Raw genomic sequence first — 20,269 nt, 5'->3', positions numbered from 1 at the left:
ATGCTAAGGCTTGAACTTCTCCCTGTGGGCCCCATGGGAAGGGGAGAGCATAATATGGCTGGTTCTGTCCACTACAGGGAGGATGACTCTGGGGACAGGAAGGCCAGTCAGGAGAACATCCTCTTGCATATGCCCTTCACGGTGACCAGGAGGGTCTGAATCCTTGTTCTCAAACCACCCCTTTTCCAGTTCCTCAAACTACGCTGGATACATCCGGTTAGAGTGCCAGTGGCGGGACAGGGACCGGACACACAGGTAGTTCATCTGCAGCATGAAAACCACCAGTGGGTGTCATAGTGTGACAAGGGGCACGGCTCTGCAGAGAAAAATCTAGGGCATCACTGCTAAAGCAGCTCCTCTATTCTCGGGCAGAGTGCGTGGTACGAAGACCCCATTTGCTGGGGAGGGACAGAGGCATTGTGGCAGCCAGTTCTGCTCTTTCTTGGAAGTGATGGGTGGGGGAGGTTTTTCCACATGTGTAATTTGAGCTTCAGAAAGTTATTTGTAGGGGCCTGGGTGGCTCGGTCGGTTAAGCATCTGACTGCGGCTAAGGTCATGATCTCACGGTTCGTGTGAACCCCACGTCAGGTGAGCATGAGCTCCACTTCTGCCTCTCTCTCTCTGCCCCTCATTCGCTTGCACCCTCTCTCTAAAAAAAAAAAAAAAGTCATACAAAAAAATTATTTGTGTGGTGGCAAAATATCCTAGCGGTGCCAAGGCAATGACTAAATGGATAAAAAGATCAATGGAACCAAAGCCATGAAATCCAAGGTAGGAATGGGCATGAAGGACAGAACTTGAGAATATGGAGACTAAATGAATCCTGCCAGGGCCAGGACGGCTTGGTGCACTACTCCCCAACTTCAGCACTCATTTGTTGGACTGGATTGCCTCGAGAAAGCTAACGGCTCTCTGAACACATGCTCATCTCATTCCTACAAGGTTCTCTGACACCTTGGGCTTCCAGGGGTTGGCACCAGGCAAGCACTGTCCCTTGGAAAGGGCTCCATTCCCTTTAGCACTGGCCTTTCTGCTTGAGTCCAGGTTCCCTACAGTCCCATCTTTTTGCTTGACCCTTGACCTCCAGGCCCTCTCCAGTCCTGCTGCTCGACTCCCACTTTCTTCTGCCTCCATATCGGCTTCATCCTTGAGCACAACTTCTACACACATTTTGGATAAAGATTTGGCTTTCACTAGCTAATTTCTAGCAGTGCTTTCGCCTTAAGACAAAGTTGGTCATGTGTCTCTGAACAAATGTTTTTTGTAGTCATGAGTATGATCTTACGAATGTTTTCACTTAAGGTCTGTTAGAGATGAAGAAAGTGAGGTGTGACTAGCTGGGCCATCAGCAGCAGAACTGGGGAGAGATCCTGGCACAGACTCCTCACGGAGATGGGGCTCTATCCCTCTGGTCACAGCAGAGCTTAGGGTTGGTGAGGTAGTATACTTTGGGGGTTTCCAAGTTGCTCAGTATGTTCCCGCTGGGGCTGAATTTTCTTCAGCTGAGTCTCCCCTAGGATGAACAGCTGCTGTCAAGACAGACTGAACCTCACATGGTGGGGTGACAAGGCCAGTTCTTGGTTCCCTTTGCACTTGGGAGCCAGACTCCCTTAAGCCCTCACAGAACACTTGGGGACTCTCTTTTGTCGGCCTACCTTCTAGCAAATGAGAGAGCATGTCAAAAGAAGCACCTTGCAAACTAGAAAGTGCCATAAACAGGTAAGGGTTATCGCCCTTTGTGTGGTTCAGCCCACATGTCAGGGATGCTCTTCTGGTCATTGCTCTTGACCATAATCACGGTGGTGCCTCCTCAGGCTGTTCCACAGAAGCTTGCAATGCCATCAGCCATGTCGCGCATTCCTGCTCTCGGTGCTCTTGCTGTCTTCAGGAGGCGGCAGGGGGATGGCCACCTGCCCTGCTCGTCGGGGCCTCCCCTGAGCCCTCAGTGCTTTCTGGAAACATTGGGAGCTGGCAGGCCAGGTTTTTCTTGCCATATTTATGACTCAGCTCCCTGCTGCTAGCTTGGCTCCTGCTTTCCCTACCGAATGTCTTTGCTGCAGCAGGCGGCTCACATCTTTTGTACCTTTGGGGGAAATGTCAGCATCTTGCCACCAAGAATACGGACACGCCCCCCACTGGCTGGTGCTACCTGAGGCAACATTTGGGGGCTACGGCAGAAGACCAAGTGTACAGCCTTCATAAAGGAACTGGTGCAACCGCAGGGGTCTCGAACCATCCAGAGGAAAACCTGACTTAGCAGACAGTCACTGAGGACCCCAGAGGTTTGAGCCTTTCTCCCACCCTCCCTGTGCCCCCACCCTCCCTTCTCCACTCCTTCAAGAAGGTCTCCAAACCACAGTTCATTGCAACTATCATTTATTAAAAAATATATGTCTCCTTGGAAGGAACACTGGTAAATCAACTAGTGTCATGCTTACTTTGAATCTTGATTTTCTTCCCTGGGAGGGGCAGAGGGTTGAGCACCACTCAGAGTACATCAGTTAACACTGGAGAAATCACCACTCCCTGCTCACCCCCTTCCTCACCAGAGTCACCATCGGCCATCGCCTTATCCCTCTTTGCCTTCAATCCAGTGAACTGCCCAGGTAAAGCTGCTGCCCTTTCTTTACCCTCGGTCTGGACCCCACACTTTACAGTTGGCCTCATTATGCTGGTAGGAGGACTGTTAACAGATTTCCTATGTTTGGCTGGTGGTGCTCAAAGCGTCTTCAACGTGGCATCATCTGCACTGGTCACAACCCAGTGGGCTAGGAAACAAAAGACTCACCCCTGGGGCCAAGCATGTCCACCCCGTCCTCCCCTGCATGATGCCTCCATTGTGGGGGCGAGAGAGGCTTGGTGGCTTCCAAAGGGCACGGAGGGGCGGGGCCCGAGCCGCACCTGCCACCTGCTCTCGTGGTCAGGGAAAAACTCCTTTGACCACAGTCACTGCCTTCTGACTCTGGGGAAAACCAACAAGGTTTCATGTCTCGCCAGTGAGTGACTCTCAGCTCTACAGGTCAAACTGAGAGCCTTAAAGTCTACTTTCTTGAGGAAATAGTAAGCTACCAGCTGTTGGTGAGGGCGCAAGGGTAGGGCATATGAAGCAGCTGTGAACAAAACCCAAATCAAACTCCTTGTTACGTGGCTGGCCAAGCCCAGTGCTGTCCCATGGTCCCAGCACAGAACGGGAAGGCAAGTGACATCCCTGTTGGGGGGGGGGGGCACAAAGGGGTCTTAGTGGAGTCCAGTGCGTCCCGGGTGCATGAGTAAAGAAAGGGACACATCACAACACAGAGCCCCAGCTCCCACTTCTCAGCAGCCCCCACTTCCCCTCTGCTGACTGGACGGCAGAGCCCAGGTCGCCTACTCTATCACAAGGCCTGGCTCCTCCACATCATGAGCCTTTAAAACACGGTCAAATTGGATTCTATGCATTCACTTAAATAGTAAAAGTAAAATTTGGAATGAAAAGGCTGACACGGTAGCACAACATGGTTTTGGTTTAACAGCAGCTTAAAAATGAACAAAAAGGAAACCTCTCATGCAGACACATCAGGTGGCAGAAAACAATAGGCAATTTAATATGGAGCATCGTTAGCCATTCTCTCTCTGTCCACACACAGGACTGACCGCACCTCGAGGGCAGCAGCGCCTTTGGGTCAAGTCTCCAACCCTCTCGCCCCCCAGGCACAAGCCCCGCTCACAACCAGTCCTAGAGCAAACCTCCGCTTTCAAGAGAATGACCATATGTGAGTGCCCTTGGTACAGCACTTACTACCGCTTTCGATCCCTCCCCAACCAGTTGGGATATAAGATGCCATCTGATTGGATTATGAAAATTAAAGCATTTCTCTAATAACACAGTACCATTGATGAAGTCTCCATAGATTTTCTAGTCCAAATGTGAGTGAATATATATATATTATATGAGAGTGTATAATATATATATATAATAATTTCTATATATTTTATATAAATTACATATATATATATATCTATATATAAATAAGATACTTTCTGTCACCATACGTTACACCGTTCAGCGCCGCGTGACAGCAGCACGACAGGCAGAAATGCCCGGGGCATCTCGGCACGCGGCGCACTGAGCTCGCCTCACAAGCCGTGCAGCTGTCCAGAGCCTATCTTTCTGGCAGGTCCTCTTCTCTTCTCTTCGCTTCTGCTTGGTTCTTATGAAAACAATGACTCTGATGGATTTGCACCTGCGCTAGCGCTTGGGAAAGGTCCATGCAGGAATGGGCACAGTCACATGATGAAGTGAGATGGCATCATCCCAAAAAGTAAACTAAAATCAAACGAAAATTTAAAAAAACAGAACAGGACTAGAAAACTCAATTTTTGGGACATATCTAAAAAAGGGGACAAGAACAGTAGTCATTTGTTCTCCTGGTGGGGACAGGACTGAAGAGGGAGGAGGGAAGAGGGACTTGATGTCTTCTGTTCACAAGAGAGTGCTTGGTGGGGATTCTTCAGAGTTTTTCAGGGGATGGGACCCAAATGTAGTGCCCAGACTGGTCCTCAATGATCTGTTTGATTTTGTTATAAATCTCTTCCAGTGAGTCACCCTGTACAATGGCTACAGTGAAGAGGAAAACAAAATTATTAATGTGCTCCACAGCACCCCCCAACCCGGCAATCTAGCCTGACCCCGCCACCCTACAGCTCAGTCCAGCAGAGATGCCCACGTGGATGCGGGCGCCAGTCTCACCAGCCTGTGAGCCCAGGACAGCGAGGGAAACTGGCAGGTGCTCCAAGCCCAGGGCTTAATGTCAACTTGCTGAGACAGTGAGACTAAGCAGCAACGAAGAGGAACATGTATTGCTTAAAAAAGGTTTACTGAGCATCCATTAGATGCCAGACCTTGTGGCTCATGTTGCTCTTGGCTGCCGTCAGGCCAGCAGCAGGTCATTCTCAACAGCCTTAGCAGAAGACTAGGAAAATCTCAGTTATCCAAAGAAAAAACTGAAAGAAACAGTTTTCAGCAAGAGGCAGTGCTCCTGGGGCTGTCATATCTGCTCCATGTCAGAGGCCAGCCCAGCACATGAGGAAAGACAGGGACATAATGATAAAGGGAGCTCCAAAAGCCCAGGTCTGAGAAGTATGGCCATGCATACTTTCCCTACTTAACCTGGTGGCACCACCAGCAGGGGTTTACTTAGCACCAACCTGCACACATAGGGCACTGTCCTTTAAAGGTAAGCAACATGGGACACAGAAACCGTCACAACCTTTTAGGAACTGACCTTCCGGGATAGGTGAGCAGGTACACACACACACACATGCTGCCAGACAACTTGAATACCACACAGAGGAACCAACATCATCAACAAACATATATTCAGCACCTACAACGTGCAAAACTGAGTATTGGATTGGGGAGGGGACAAGTTGGGAAGGAAGCAAAGTGACACAGGGAGCCTTAGATGTGGCAGGGACACGAAGATAGGATGAACAAAATGATCTAAAGCAGCTGGATGGTCGTGGTTGATACTGAAAAATGATTATCCTCCAGCTGGATGGGAGGCACCTGAGTATTTTCAAAAGGTGTGACCTCGAAAGCATCCAGAAAGTCTGTGTCGAGTATCTAAGCCTCTTGGAGACACTTCCAGAATAGGCGACTGGCTTGTCCCATGTTACCCAAGCCGGGCAGCAGGAACTCTTACCTGTGAAGTATTCTCCAAACTCCTGCTCCAGTTTCATGGCTTTGTCATAGATCTTATTTGCTTGTTCGTATGTCTGCCGTCGGTTCATTTCCCTGCCACAGACACGGAAGAAAAATGGTTAACAAACTGGATTCTATGTTTTGATTGACATAAAGGGTTGCTCCAGGCTCCTTGAAAAGCTACTCAGCTGCTCTCTGAGAGCAGCAGTGGCCCATAGCTAAACAACTTCCACAAACCTTCCAGGTTTAAGAGCACAACCAGGATGGGGCGCCTGGGTTGCTGACTCGGTTAAGGGTCTGGCTCTGGATTTCGGCTCAGGTCATGAGCTCACGGTTCGTGGGATTGAGCCCCATGTTGGGCTCTGCACTGATGGTGCAGAGCCTGCCTGGGATTCTCTCTCTTTCCATCTCTCTCTCTCTCTGCTGTTCCCTTGCCTGTGTTCTCTCTCCTCTCTCTCAAAATCAATAAGTAAACTTTAAAATAAATAAATAAATAAATAAATAAATAAATAAATAAATAGTAAGTAAGTAAATGCACAACCGGGAATACATGCACGGGCACTCAAATCAGAAGGAGCCTTCAGTGACCAGAGATGGGGTACAGACTTTCCTTTGACCTTCCACTGGAGCTCACCCCTGCCCAACAAAACAGTTTATTTTCTTGTTCCTTTCCAGGGCCCTCTCCTAGCTGGAAGTGTCTGAGTCTCAGCAAATACTTACATAAGTGCTTCGATGGACTTGGGCTTGATGAAAATGGCAATGGGATAAAGTTGTGCTTGCTGCAGCCTCTTGATTGCATTGCCGGAAACATCTAAGATGCAGTGCTTGCCCTGAAAAGGCAAAGACTTGTTCTTAGCCCACCCAGTCCCTTTCTACCCAGTCCCAAGCACTTACCGGGTGGCAACCCAAACATCTGCCTGGGGGGGCGGGAGGAGGAACCTGGGGCCACCCAGAGAGGCCTAGAAGATTCTACCCCTGAGGCACCCAGGTGCCACCTTTTTCTCCTACCCCCAGAAAAGGCCACATCTGCAGAAGGGTCCCTATTCATGTGGGGGACACGCTGGGGTGAGCTGCATGGAGACAGACAGCCACCTCCTTCCAGCGGCTGGGAACACACAGAGCTGACACGCCTCTGGTTGGCCCTGTGCCAGGAGGAGGAGGATCCTAACGGAGAGTCAGCAGGAACTTTTCTGTTTTTCCTTTGAGGGTTATATTTAGCAGGGCCATCTCCTCTCCTCTTACCCTCTCTGCAACTGCCCGCACCGACTGGATGCTGGTCCCATAGAGATTATCATTGAATTGGCCTGCTTCGATGAACTTGTTGTCCTGAATATCCTTCTCCATTTGTTCTCGGGAGACCACAAAGTGGTAGTCTTGTCCATCCACCTCATTATCACGCCGAGGCCGAGTAGTATCTGAAGGAAGAGAAGAAATGCTGTGTGGTTGAGGACAATGACCTACCCCAGGCCCAAAGAGATGACCTGTTCTTCTCTACCTGGGTCCCGGGGCTACTCAAGTATTTTCCAGATGCGTGGTGGGGTGAGGGGGGAAGCAGCTGAAAAGAAGTTTGTCTTGTCTACTTCTCTTATAATTACCAGGTCTCACACACAGAGAGCTATTTGCTTTAGCTTAAACTGGACCAGAAAGGTGGGGTTTCCTGGGCCAAAACCTGGCAGAGGATGCCTAATGTGGTATGGGAGCCAACAAACCTAACAAGCTGCCCACCAGGCCATGTCAACACCACTCGGGCTGCCCGCCCCCCGCCATTAGTCCAATCCTTCCTGACCATTGCCATTCAAACTTCTCTCCAAGGAAGGAAGCAGGCCAGACTGATGTCTTAGGCCTCCCAACCCCATGAGCTTTGTGGGGATCTATTGCTACCTAATCTCTTCCAGAGTGTTAGATATACCCTGTACTCAGAGAACCCTAGAACCTGGCCCCAGACCCTTTCCATAAAACATCAGAGCAATAGTTCCCTGGGCACTGATGCCTCACTCCCAAAACCCTCCTGGGCTCTTACGTGGCACACAGGATCCAAATTTATGCGGGAACTCCGAGATCAGGTCATCGTTCACTCTGTCCTTCATTGGGCCCAGGATGATCACAGGCCTTGCATAGTGAACTGGAGAGACAGAGCATGGAGGCAGTGAGTGAGGCCTCCCACCAGACAGCCTATTCTACCTCCAAGTCTGCCTAGAACACCTAGGCTCTGGAGCCGCCAGTCAGACAGAGCAGAGTGTATGCAGCCCATTCTCTAGCTTTTAACTACAAAGACATCAAAGAGCCTTTAATTTGAAAATATCTAAGGCCAAGGCAAGTCTGAAGTCAGAAACATCTCCCCTCCCAGCAGATTCAGGAGAAATCTCTGCATGGGCACCCGCAGCTAGGCAAGGTTTTCTCAGAGAAGCCACTGGAGGGAGGGACCAGAACCTTTCTTTTGGCAATGGTCACGCCCACCAAAATTGACTTTTGCCATCTTTGCAAACCTGCCCTATCTTCTGGAAGGCACCCGGGGCAGCAACAAAGGTATGGCAAGGGGTGCACACTGGGTTTCCTTTCCCCCTTCTCTATGAATGATAGAAAGTTGTCGAAGAGAAGGAGGTGCCCAGGGGCTGGATGTGCAACGAGCCATGCCTTCATACTCCACCCGCGCTCTCCCCTCTGCCCACATGGCCAACCGCTGTGCTGGCCCACGACCATGACACTAGCTTGAAGGCAAGACTCTCAGAAGGGGGCTTACTTTCTTGCCGCGTCACTGGCTCATATGACAAAATTGCGTCCTCTTGTCCTTCTGCAACAAAACAGGGAGACATGTTAGCACTTTATAATCTGCCTCCCTGTGTCCTGGTCCCCCTACAACATTCACCCCACCCCCACCTCTGCCAGAAAACAGCCTGGTCAGGCAGTACTTGCTAACACCTGCCCTGTGGGCCTGTGTGCTTCCCACCAACAAGAAAGGACGGGAAGCCCTTCACCACCCCTGGGACAGGAATCAGGAGTCCTCTTGTTCAGCAAAATATAGCTGACCAAAGGGACATGACCCGCCAGCCAGGAAGCCTCCACCCAAACCCACCCCAATTTCTCAGGAACTGTCCTTAGAGGTCACAGTTACCCTCAGTGCTCAGTTACCCTCTTGCTCTGGTAAGGATTATGAGGAAGCTTCAACAGGTCGAGAAACACTACCCACATCCCATAATTTGCAGGCAGGGGAATCAGGGCACTCACGCAGGCCCCCAAAGCTGCAGCCTAACTTTGCCCTTTTAACGGTTTACCTCTCCCTCCCCCCTACACTGGGACAAACATCCAGACAAGTGGCTCAAGGCTGGGCTAAGGTCCCCAGCGCCCTTTAGAGCAATGCTGAGCCCTGTTCTCTCCTCATGGTAGAGCTCTGTATATCCAGCAGTGACAAGCTTTTCCTAAAACAGTCACCAAGCCACTTGGTGCTGGGTGCCCAGAGGTCCCCAGGTGGCTGGTGGCAGTGCTGGGAAAGGCAGCAACATCTGCATCAGGCCCTGGGATGCTTGCTCATGGGCTTCCTCTGAGCCTAAGACTCGTGGGCAGACTGTACAAGGCCCTCTCGCCACAGCTCCCAAGAGGCCAGTGCTCCCAAAGGTCATAGGGTTTCAACTGTGGCTTCTCTGGCTTGGTCATAGGATCTCTGAAGGAAAACTAGGCAGTTCCTGGATCATTTAGGTCAGGAAAAAAAAGACAAGGACACCGAGCCTTAACCCAGGAGATCCTAGAGACCTGGAAAGGCAATTCAGGACAATATCCCATGGGAGCCATTTGCCTTTTGGTCTCCAAACCCATGTGTAAAACTGGCAGCATTTATAGCCCGTGAGGCCCGTGGCAGGGATTGACTTACTGGCAGCTCACCCTTCCCAGGGCCCCAGGGACAGCTTTCAGTCAGGTCCTGGCCAGAAGTGCGGGGCTTATACTCTCCTTTAATTCATGGCCCGAACCCCACCCCATAAGGACAAAATGGCCACAGCATTTCCAGGATCTCAAAGTGTACATGACTAAAAGAAGCAGTAGCCTCTGAACGGAAACGGCAGCCATGCAATGCCGGAATGAGGATGATGGCCAGGACACGTGGTGGAGCTACACGACATGTGGGAGAGCGACACACACTTACTGGAACTGCTTTCGCTGTCACTGGTGTTGGATGTCACTCCCTCTGCAAGCCAACAAGAAAGAGACTCCGATTCAGAACACACCACTGAGAGGTCACACGTGGCACAAAACTCAAATGCTCCAGGAGCAAGACTCTGAGCTGCCAACCAAGTCAGGCCACGAGAGGCCTGCCACATCCGGGCTACCAACTGGGAGGCACAGCTCCAATCCAGAGCCCCTGACCATCTTGCACTTGTCCCCAGAGCCCTCTCGGTCTGCCAAGACCCTCCCTGGACACTAAAAGCCTTCCGTTCTTTGGCAGCATCTTCTTCGTCTGAATCAAAAGAACTGACTTGGGTGGTTTCCAAATCCTATCTCAAAACACATCTCCCAAAGCTAACAATAGGAAAGGCAAGGCAGGGACAGCAGCAAAGAGAAGTCCAGGGACCAGGTTGCTCTTGAATTTCCTGCCCAGACAGAGCCCCTGAAGTGTACAGAACTGGGCAGTGCTCCAGAAATAAGAGGCTAAGCACTGGCTAAGTTGAGCTGTCACCAGGGAACGATGCTCTGACCATTCGGTGGCACCAAGAGCCCTCCTGCCACCACTGTCTAGTTTCCTCCTCCTAGCTTGGCCTCAATGGTGAGGGATGATGCTCCTCCAGCCACAAGAAGACAGACATGTCAAAACACAGAGACAACAAAGAACATATGGAGGCCACGGCAACCCTCCTGCCTCGGACCACCAGGACTTGCCCACATCTGAGTGTGGGCAGAGCAGCCACGCTCAAAGGAGGCACAAGGCACAGTGTGGCCCAAACAGAGCCCACTGCTCCCAAGACAACAGGCAAATGAAGATGGGACACAGATACAACAAACTATGGACAGAGACACTGCTCGTTTCAGCCAAGATGACACTGTTCCAGACTGTGATATGCTGTGGCCCCCATAGGAAGGACTGGCTATGGTGGCCCCCAAGGCTAGTTCCTGAGCAATCCCCTGAGGAAGCTCCTTTGCCTTCGTGACTTTATTACTTATTGAAGGAGAGTATACCTGGACGGAACCTGCCCAGCAGAGCCATGTGTACGCGCCCCTCTGTGCACAAAGGGGACGCTAAGGTCCTGCCATCTAGGTTCCTTCATTTTCAACTCCAGAATTATCTTCCAGACGGGAGAGGTCAGAGTTTTCCCAAGCTAAGGCATTAGATATATATGGTCCATAAATGCTACTGAGACCTGCCCCCCGGCTCAGCCCCTTAGAGATGCTCCATGGAAAGCCAGCCCACAGCTGTTTGCTGAGGCCCCTGGAACCTGCTGGGATGTCCCAGATGCATGTTGGGTAAAGGGCTCCATAGTACTCTTGCCCTCAGAGAGACTGAAACACCTCATTCCTAAGCCCAATTCTTTAATGTTGTGTCACTAGGAGAAGAATCCAACCAGCAGGCACCCCTCACCTCAACAATAGGCTAGATGAGCTGAGTGGTCACCCCTGAAGAAGTACTTCTTGCCCACCTTGTTTCTAAGGCAGGGAGCCAAGATGGCTCCCCACTCCTTCAAGGTACAAAAGGAAAACACAGACATGAGTGACAGGCTTTTATTAGGGTACCAGGGATCCAGAGCAAAAGTGTGACACTCAGAGCCACTTGTTCCTCTTCCTGCTGTGGTATGAGTTCTCTCAACACTGTCCTCCCCTCACCCTTTGCCCTCACCCACGTTCCCTATACCCCCATCCCCAGCACCTCCACTCATGCCAGAAATAGAGTTAGTGGTGTGTAAGTTTGACTTACTCAGGTTCTTTGCTCCATAATAATCGTCACTTAACCCAGGGAAGTCCTGATTTCACAGACAGCAAGGACAAAGAGGGAGGGAAGGAGGGGGTGGGGGAGGGAGGGAAAGAAATGGGGACAAAAGAGAAAATTGAGAAAAAAGACAAGGGGAAGGAAGAATACAGAGCAAGGTGAGCATTAGTGACAGAAGTATGAAATACTATGAAGACCTATAATTATAGTGAGGTTAAGAACTTTGCTACAGAAAGAATGCCCCAACGTCAGATAAGATACCTGTATTTTATGCTGTCCAACTTGCTGCCGGAGGGCCTTTCTGAAGTGATCTATAGTCTACAGCCCAACAGGACCGGCCTGGTGACTTTCCAAGGCTTAGAGTACCTGGTTTGACTAAATTTGTAGCTATAGAACCCAGGTCTCTGCTCTGCCCCTGAAATCACCATTTCCTTCCGAGGGTGCACAAAAGAGCAAGCAGAATTATCATCATCCCAAGGAGCTTTTTGCCCAATACTGACTCACTCTGTCCAAACCCTTCAAGGAAAGCTTCATGCAGTGTGAGATATGGCCTTCAACACTGACCTGAGTTGCACAGACCACAGGGGATGAGCCCAGCTTCTAGACAATAAGCGCTAGGCAGTTTCAACTCTCACCCCAACCCTTAGCTGGGCAACCCAACAGCAAACCCTCCCCAGGCTGGGTCTGGCATGGAGGTTCTGAGGCTGCTCCAGTGAACTGAAGTGAACTGATCTCACTTCAGACCACCTCCTACTGCTCATAAGCAGAACTAACTGCACCTAGTGCTTCTTACTGAACTGGCCAGGATTATGAGACTTAACCTCCATTTGGATGAGGGCACCCTTGGATCTAGTAGCTACCAGTCCAGGTGGCAATGACCTACGTAGACCATGACTGTGAATCAGGCTGGCCTAGACAAAGGACCTTCCCAACTGGAACTAGTCCATCTCCTGCCAGTCCCCACAGCCCAGGACCCCAGAGCCCCTCCTTGCGAGGCAGCAGGGGAGACGTTTACAATTCACCATGAGCCATATGAGAAATATTTCACCAGCGTGACCTGGTGTTTATGGTTAGGGTCGGAACAGTTAGTTTCCAAGGCATATGGCAGAACATGAGTACTTCTCAGGATTAAATTGGTTCTTAAAAGTTTATATAGCTCAGTTATGGCCTTTTCTACTGTTTATTGTTTTGCAATAAATCTTTACTTAGACAATGTCAAGTAATCCCCCTTCCATGTCAATTCCTGTGAGCAGGAAGGAATTTATTTTGAAGGCTGGCTCTGTGATCATTCTGGGATGACACTGAGTCTGTTGGAGCCGTGTGGACACCCTGGGTGCATATGCACATGCATGTAATTCAGGAAGCAGGTCCCACTCCAGGTGTCTAGGGAAGAGAGAGCTCTTCTCTTAACATAGAGGAGTGAAGTTCAGGGAAAGAAAACACAAGAGGAAGAAGCCAGGAGAGCAACACTGTGTCCCTAGACCTGGTTCTCTTAAAAAACATTCTTCCAAACCTGACACTATAGCTGAATATTGCTCATCACCACCGTGGCAGAGCTTAGCCTGGCACCCCCAACACCAGTGCCAGGGACTTCCTGCTAGGGCAGGCTTGGAACCATTTCTTCCTTAGAGCCTCCAACATTCTTTCAGAGTGAGCAGCCGGATGAGAGACCCAGTGTCTCGCTCTGCACACCAATTTCTATGCTGACTCTACAAATGAGAGAGTATGCCCGCACATGCATGCACACATGGATGGATGGACAGTCATGTGTGCGTGCACGTGTGCACACGCACACACATGTACTCTCTCTCTCTCTCTCTCTCTCTCTCTCTCGCTGTCTTCTCATAGAGGGAGGTGCAAATGAGGAAGAGAGGGCGGGGCTGTAGGCAGTCTGCTCTCTGTACCCTGCTGCTACTTACGTTCCTGTATGCTGCTCTCCTGGGCCATGTTTTCTTTGCTCTTGTAAAATGGAAACTTTCGAGAGAGGCGGAAACTCTTTTTACGTTTCGTTTTGATCGACTGTGAAAGAACATGAAGATGGAGGGGAAGGACAGAAGAAAAAAAAACAGAACAATGGATTTTAAAGCATGCAAGAAAAACTAAAATAGAGACAATGGTGAGCTAAATAAAAGACCATCTCTCACAAATGGAGTCTATGAGATTAAATGAAAAGTTGATGTAAGAGGAAAATTATGTTTACAGGAAAATGTTGTAGGGATGTTAGAGGTTTCTACCTAATCCAGACTCACAGCACTCACTGGAACTTTCTAAAGGACAAACGTCATGGTAGCCTCCTGGACACATGCCCTAAGGAGCCACTGATACATTCACACAGAGGCATCTACTCCGTGTCTCTTTTCCCTCCTACTGCTCCAGAAGTTCTTTGGCCTGTGAATCTCACAGAAGAAAAGGGGTGAATGACTGAGCCCTCATGCCTCATTGGTCTGAGGGGTTGGTGGAAGCTCTGAGGCTGACCTTCCTCGCTGGACAACAAGGCCAGCTTCTGTTAGGGGTCCCCACAGCTCCGACAGGGTCTGCAGCCGGGGAGATACCCACAGGTGGTTTTTTGTGTTCCAAACAAGTCAGCCTTCCAGACAGTCCAACTCCAACACATATTCAAGAGCCAGTAACCCAGGGGGAGGGAGTATACACTGGACACAGAGTTTGAGTGCCCTCGCTCTGCTTTCTGAAAAGCAGTCAGTATTCTTATAGGACAGAGCCAGCCCGCTGAAAGAGAGATATTCTGTTGTGCTCCCCAGTTCTCTTATCCACCGGACAGACTCCAAGCTTCTTACTCCTCTTCACATGTTGGCTGCACTTCCTTGGGGATCCCCACTTACCCTGTTAGACTCAATCATCCCTGTCCTGGCATGGAACTTCACAGTTTTCAATCGAGCTCTTTCTTTCTTTTCCACCCTGTTTTGGAGTCAGAAAGAAGTCCTGTTACTTACTGCCAGTGTATGGTCTCAGAAGCCACTTTTTGGCTCACCGAGTCACAACCACGTCCTGAGCACAAACTCTCTACTAAAAAGGAATAATAGAGCACATCCATTGTTCTCAAGCAACTTACTTACAGTAGAATAGGAAAAAAAAAAAGAAATCAATACCAAGAAGAAGGCAGGGAAGGCATCATGATCATGACAACTCACCTCTTCTTACTGGGGATCACACCGATTTGCTCGCTTTCTCCATGTGGGGTCACCAGTCTCGCCTGCCACCACTCATCATCAGAGGCATTGATGACATGCAGAATGTCACCATAGGAGAAGCTGAGCCCCTGGCTTGGCAGGCAGCTGTCCCGAGTTCGATCGTAATCAAATAGGGCCCTGAAATGCACAGCGAAAGATGAAGTTACCATCCTACCCCAAAATGCCAGGAACCTGGCAGTCTTGAAAGGATTGTGGAGGAAGAACACCCCGAAGAATGAGCGCAGACCCAGCAGCCTCAGAGAAGACCAGAGGGAATTCTCCAGGAGTCTGCATCCTCTTCTCCATCTTGATGTTATAGATATGTGCCTCTTCTCAAAGAGACATCCCACTCTCCCAAGAAGGGGAATAAGAAAATCTTTCATGAGTCCCATCTCCTCGAAGCTTCCAGATACAAGGTGGAAGTCCAAAGTAGAACACACTCAGTGGTCCTCTCCCTCACCCACATCCTAGGGAAACAAGTTAGCCTACCAAAGGGCTCTCTCAGTTTACAAACATCTCTTCAAAAAGTAGTTGAAAGCAGGACGTAAACATGTTAACAACCATCTCAAAAAACAACAAATGGTAAATGCTGCAGGGACACAGAAAAGGGCCCTGTGTCCTGGGGCCACTAAGGAAAAAATCTAAGGCTGATGCTCACCCACAGAATGGTAAATTTCAAAAGGACCCCACCAAGAAGCCTCCTAGTTCGGTCTTTTGCCCTTACATGGGGGGAGGGGGGATGGAGGCTCAGGGAGGAAGAATAATGTGACCTACATCCCACACCTAACTAACCTAGGATGGAGGCCAGGTCCTCTGGCAGGACATACACAGTAAAGTGATAACAGGAAAGGTGGGAAAAGGTGGGAAGGGAGCTATACCATCCAGGCTTGAGGAAAAGGAGGAGCCCAGCATGGCTGCAGCTGGAAGTCCTAGGAAATGAGGTTGGAAACAAATGTCTGGGGCCAATTTTGGAAGGCCTTGAATATTACCCAATCCAGTGGCCCCTGAAGGTTTCAGAGTAGGGAAGTGACACATCAAAAGAGCTTTAGGCACATTAATCCACCCTCACATGTAATTGGATAATCGCAGAGTGGGGTGGATTTTGAAGGCAAATTTAAACCAAAACTACAAGCTCAAATCCTTCAGGATCCACTGCTGACTTTGGCTCTGGTGAAGGTGACACTTCACACCTGAGCTCCCTGCTCAATAAACTCACCTGTGTTTGAAAGTGTCTAATTTTCTCATCCACTGGATCTCTCCTTGTAGAGTCACTATGGATGGGTGATTTCAGTGAGAAGTTTGTATTTTTCTACTTGCAATCTAGGCTCTCTTTTTTATATTCTCTTTAACACCTTACTTGTACACACAGCCCAGGGGATTTCCCAGAATTAGTTCCAAGATTTAGACTTCTACCTGCGGTGTGGTGGTCTGTGGCTCACCTGGAAGCTGCAAAGTAAAACACGCTATTTCCCCACATGCAGGCCCAAATGAAATACAGAATGTAGTAAAACTGTGCAGAGTGAAATACCCATCTACTTTTTAAACTCTGTGAAACAGAATTCTTAAGACATCAGTATCAGATTATCCGAAAATGAAAATACTCAAACTCTGACACAGAGCCCTTTACCTCCCTCAATTTATGCATGTGAAGCAATATGGAGAGGGGCTGAGGCCAGCCGATTAAGGAGGCACTCTGCCCAAGAGGTTCTTTCCCAGCTCTGTGGGACAGGATCAAATCTGAACGCATTTGCACTGCATTCGAAACTGAGTTTCCTAAAGCAAGGAAGGCATTCTGTCAGATGTTCCTACAGACACATGCATGGGGAAGACCTTATTCTAAGTGGCAATGAGAAACACTAGATGTCATTCTGGGCTTCACAGGTGAAAACAAATGTAGTGAGGAAAAGAACAGAACTTGGATTAAGCACAAATTAGTTTTGGTGGGGGAAGAAGGAAAGATGTTAAAATGAATTAGGAGAGGGGCACCTGGGTGGCTCAGTTGGTTAAGCGTCCAACTTCGGTTCAGGTCATGATCTCAAGGTGCATGAGTTCAAGCCCCACATAGGGCTCTGCGCTGACAGCACAGAGCCTACTTCAGATCCTCTGTCCCCCTCTCTCTGCCCCTCCCCCACTTGTGTTCTCTCTCAAAAATGAAAAAAATAAACATTAAAAAAAATGAATTTGGAGAGATTAGGATGAGGTTGTAGAACGCTGGAAGGGAGAGCTTACTGGTTACAATCCAGGGACAATCCAATATATATCTGAGCACTCCACAGAACCACCCTGACCTGTGCCAACGGCACAGTTAAGAAGTGGAGTACATATGATAAAGCTGATATAAGAAACATGTTTTCTGGATGTCAGGAATCCAATTATTGGTAATTTTTTAAACATCTGAGATTGAAATAAAACCAATAAGCCAGTGTACTTCCAAGATGAATTTCTGATACCTTACAATATTAAAGTACATATAACACAAGCTAAGGAACAACAAACTAAGTGTGGAATCCAAGTCAACAAGAATGCCAGCAGTGGCCACCGCACGCCAGGAATGGCACTGTCTGCTTTGGTTTTTAACCAAAGGCACATGTTCCTTTTACAACTTTAACTTTCAAAAACGTAAGTCACTATAAAAAGAAACTGTTTTCAAATATTTAAACTCTTTCTTTTTCTTTTATAACACATTTCTAAATAATTGCTTCTTCTTGCTGTTTATTGATTACTTTTTTTTTTTTTTTACATTTCAGGCATTGCCTATTGGTTTTCAATAGCCCTCACTCATCCTTCCACCCCTCCTAATTTATTGATATCACATTTTTGAGGTAAATAATAGTTAATTTTACACCATTGTGCAAATAGTGTCCACAGAGAACTACCCCCTCCTTTCCTATAAGCTTTTCCTATGGTTTCCTTCCTGTTGGAAATACTTTTTTATCTGATTATTTTTCTATGACCCTACTGTCTTTTAGCTCCATTATGTAACACATAGAGGGCTACTTAGATTTACTATTTCTTTACTTTGGAGAGCCAGAAAAGGAGAGAACAGGAAAAGGATTATTTTTTTTAATATGTTATTGTAAACATTTGAGATTTTAAACTATTCATATGCATTCATTTCATTAACTATTTAATTAATATAAGCTTATCATAGAATTTTTGTAAAACATAAAATCTAAAAAAGGAAAAAAATCACATTTAATATAACTCAGAACCACTCTTCATACCATTGTGATACTGTATAATACTGTGTAATAAGTAAACAAAAAACAGATTTCACAGAGATGGAAACATGCTGTGTACATACAATTCGGCAACTTTAGTTGTCACTTGAAATTGTACCATTAATATTTCCCATCTCATTGACGATTCATCAAAACTAATATTTAAAAAAAATTTTAATGTGTACTTGTTTTTGAGAGAGACAGAGAGAGAGAGAGAGAGAGAGAGACAGACAGACAGAGCATGAACAGGGGAGGAGCAGAGAGACTGGGAGACACAGAATCAGAAACAGGCTCCAGGCTCCAAGCTGTCAGTATAGAGCCTGACGTGGGGCTCAAACTCACAAACACACAAGATCATGACCTGAGCCCAAGTTGAAGGCTTAACCGACTGAGCCACCCAGGTGCCCCAAAACTAGTATTTTTAAAGATGATACAATATTGTATTCTTAAGGACATCCATTAATTAAACAAGCATTTTTGAGCATCTAATATGATCAGGCCCTCCTCTGGATGCTTAAGGGAAAAAAAAAAAAAAAGAAAGAAAGCAAGTGGGGAAATCGATTTACCAAGCACCTGGCTTGAGTCACTTACTTCTGATAAGGAACATGTTTGGCTCTAAGTTCCCCAGCCAACAAGGCAAAAAAGGCAATTTTCCAGTAAAAAGTGGTACCAAAGGGTACCTGGGTGGCTCAGTATAGGTTAAGCATCCAACTCTTGATCTCTGCTCAGGTCTCAACCTCACTGGGCTCCACAATGGGCATGATACCTAACTTAAAAAAGAAAAAAAGTGGTACCCAAGTTTATCTGGATTTTGTTTGATGAATTTGTGGATGAGGAACACTGAACAACAGAATAAGCAATGTTTTTAAACTATGATCTTGTTATCGCTTCTCGGCCTTTTGGCTGAGATCAAGTGTAAACTATGCTTTTGTTAAACACACAGCAGCACATTTGAATTTGAAATACGAGAAAAGAAATCAAATTTGAAATTCTGAGCTATAATGTCATTCTCAGTTGAGAATGTGAAATGAATTAACAAGAATTTCCTTTTCTATCAATCGGAACTACAAATGAAGAAAGAGCTTTGCAGGACATCGGAGCCTCAGAGGTCTCTAAGTTGCTTTCCAATTCTAGCATTTAATGAGCCCAAGTCTTTCTGAGGTATTCTCTACCAGGCTAAAGATGCCCAATTCCCTCACCAGTCCTTCCACTGTCGTGATGGTGATTTGTTTTCTGAATCCATAATGGAGATGTTCTCTAAATCCACTTTGTCTGTTTTCCTGCTGAGACTGTATTTGACTAAGAGCTAGAAAACTTCCTCAGAGATGACACAAACCAGGCCCAGAGTCACACAGGGCCTCATCTAGAGTTATGTGGTGGGCAACTTCACACCAGGGCTCTTAAATCTCAGAAAAATGTCATGAGGTCTAAGTCACAGTCACATTACAAACAAACAAAAGCTAACTCCTCACTTGTCTATGTCTAAAAAATACCTTTCTGGATGGAAGACACAGAAGAAAATAAGTCCTGGCCTTACAGAGTGTGCTGGCCAAGTATGCTGTAACGAGAGGCAGGATAAGCCAAGGCCTAAAAAAGCATTCAGGGAGAGTGTAGGTCACACCTACCTTGGGGAAGTTATGAGGAAGGGTTGACTTTTGAACTGGGCCTCAATGAAGGTTCAGGATTTCGAGGGAGAGAAGGGAGACGCCCGTCTGGCTAGAAAGAACAGTGTGAGCAAGGACTTGGAGGCGAGCAACCAAGGCTGTGTGGCAGGGTCAGCAACACCCATATTTGGCTGCAGTGCAAGGCACTCAGTCTGCAGTCCAGCTAAGGAGTCTGGCATCCACTTAGTAGGCCTTGTGAGACTGACTCCATGGCCTCAGCCTTTTGATCATTACCAGGCTAAACTTTCATGTGGAAAGTAAAATTAAAAGCGAACAAGGGCACCTGGATGGCTCAGTCGGCAGAGCATATGACTCTTCATCTCAGGGTCATGAGTTCAAGCCCCACATTGGGTATAGAGAAGGAAGGAAGGAAGGAAACTAAAAGAGAACAAGCCTGAATAGTAACGTTGAACCACCTTTCAAATGATACATATTTCATGTAATTGAAAAAAGTATGTAAATTAGACCTTAATAAACTTTGAAAAAGTGTCGGCTACTTACCTGAGATCTTTCAGAAGCATGCTAAACTGTGGCCATCTAGCTGTGACAATCTCTCTTAGGAACAGCCTGGAAACCTAAGAAAGTGACAGGGACTGGCTCCTTGT

The 20,269-nt window shown here is 47.8% G+C and overlaps 1 protein-coding gene across 7 annotated transcripts in view; it reads right to left on the bottom strand.

Annotated features, from left to right (window-relative positions):
* Positions 1-2,359: 2,359 nt before the first annotated feature.
* The window catches only part of DLG3 (discs large MAGUK scaffold protein 3), a 57,291-nt gene continuing 39,381 nt past the window's right edge, over positions 2,360-20,269 (bottom strand). For 4 of the 7 annotated variants that reach the window (XM_030305305.1, XM_030305313.1, XM_030305310.1 and 1 more), the window contains 10 exons: positions 14,741-14,917; positions 14,432-14,507; positions 13,511-13,610; positions 9,819-9,860; positions 8,424-8,474; positions 7,704-7,805; positions 6,926-7,098; positions 6,404-6,513; positions 5,685-5,776; positions 2,360-4,597 (listed from right to left, as the gene is read on the bottom strand). In XM_030305305.1, the coding sequence (XP_030161165.1) occupies positions 4,491-4,597; positions 5,685-5,776; positions 6,404-6,513; positions 6,926-7,098; positions 7,704-7,805; positions 8,424-8,474; positions 9,819-9,860; positions 13,511-13,610; positions 14,432-14,507; positions 14,741-14,917 (1,030 nt within the window). In that variant the 3' untranslated portion in view covers positions 2,360-4,490. Of the gene's footprint in view, positions 4,598-5,684; positions 5,777-6,403; positions 6,514-6,925; positions 7,099-7,703; positions 7,806-8,423; positions 8,475-9,818; positions 9,861-11,579; positions 11,626-13,510; positions 13,611-14,431; positions 14,508-14,740; positions 14,918-20,269 lie in introns of all 7 variants that reach the window. The other 3 variants (XM_030305307.1, XM_030305308.1, XM_030305306.1) reach the window with 3 other exon arrangements.

Source organism: Lynx canadensis, chromosome X (assembly GCF_007474595.2).
Source record: "Lynx canadensis isolate LIC74 chromosome X, mLynCan4.pri.v2, whole genome shotgun sequence".
Classification (NCBI taxonomy): domain Eukaryota; kingdom Metazoa; phylum Chordata; class Mammalia; order Carnivora; family Felidae; genus Lynx; species Lynx canadensis.
This window is presented reverse-complemented; position numbering and strand designations above follow the sequence as displayed.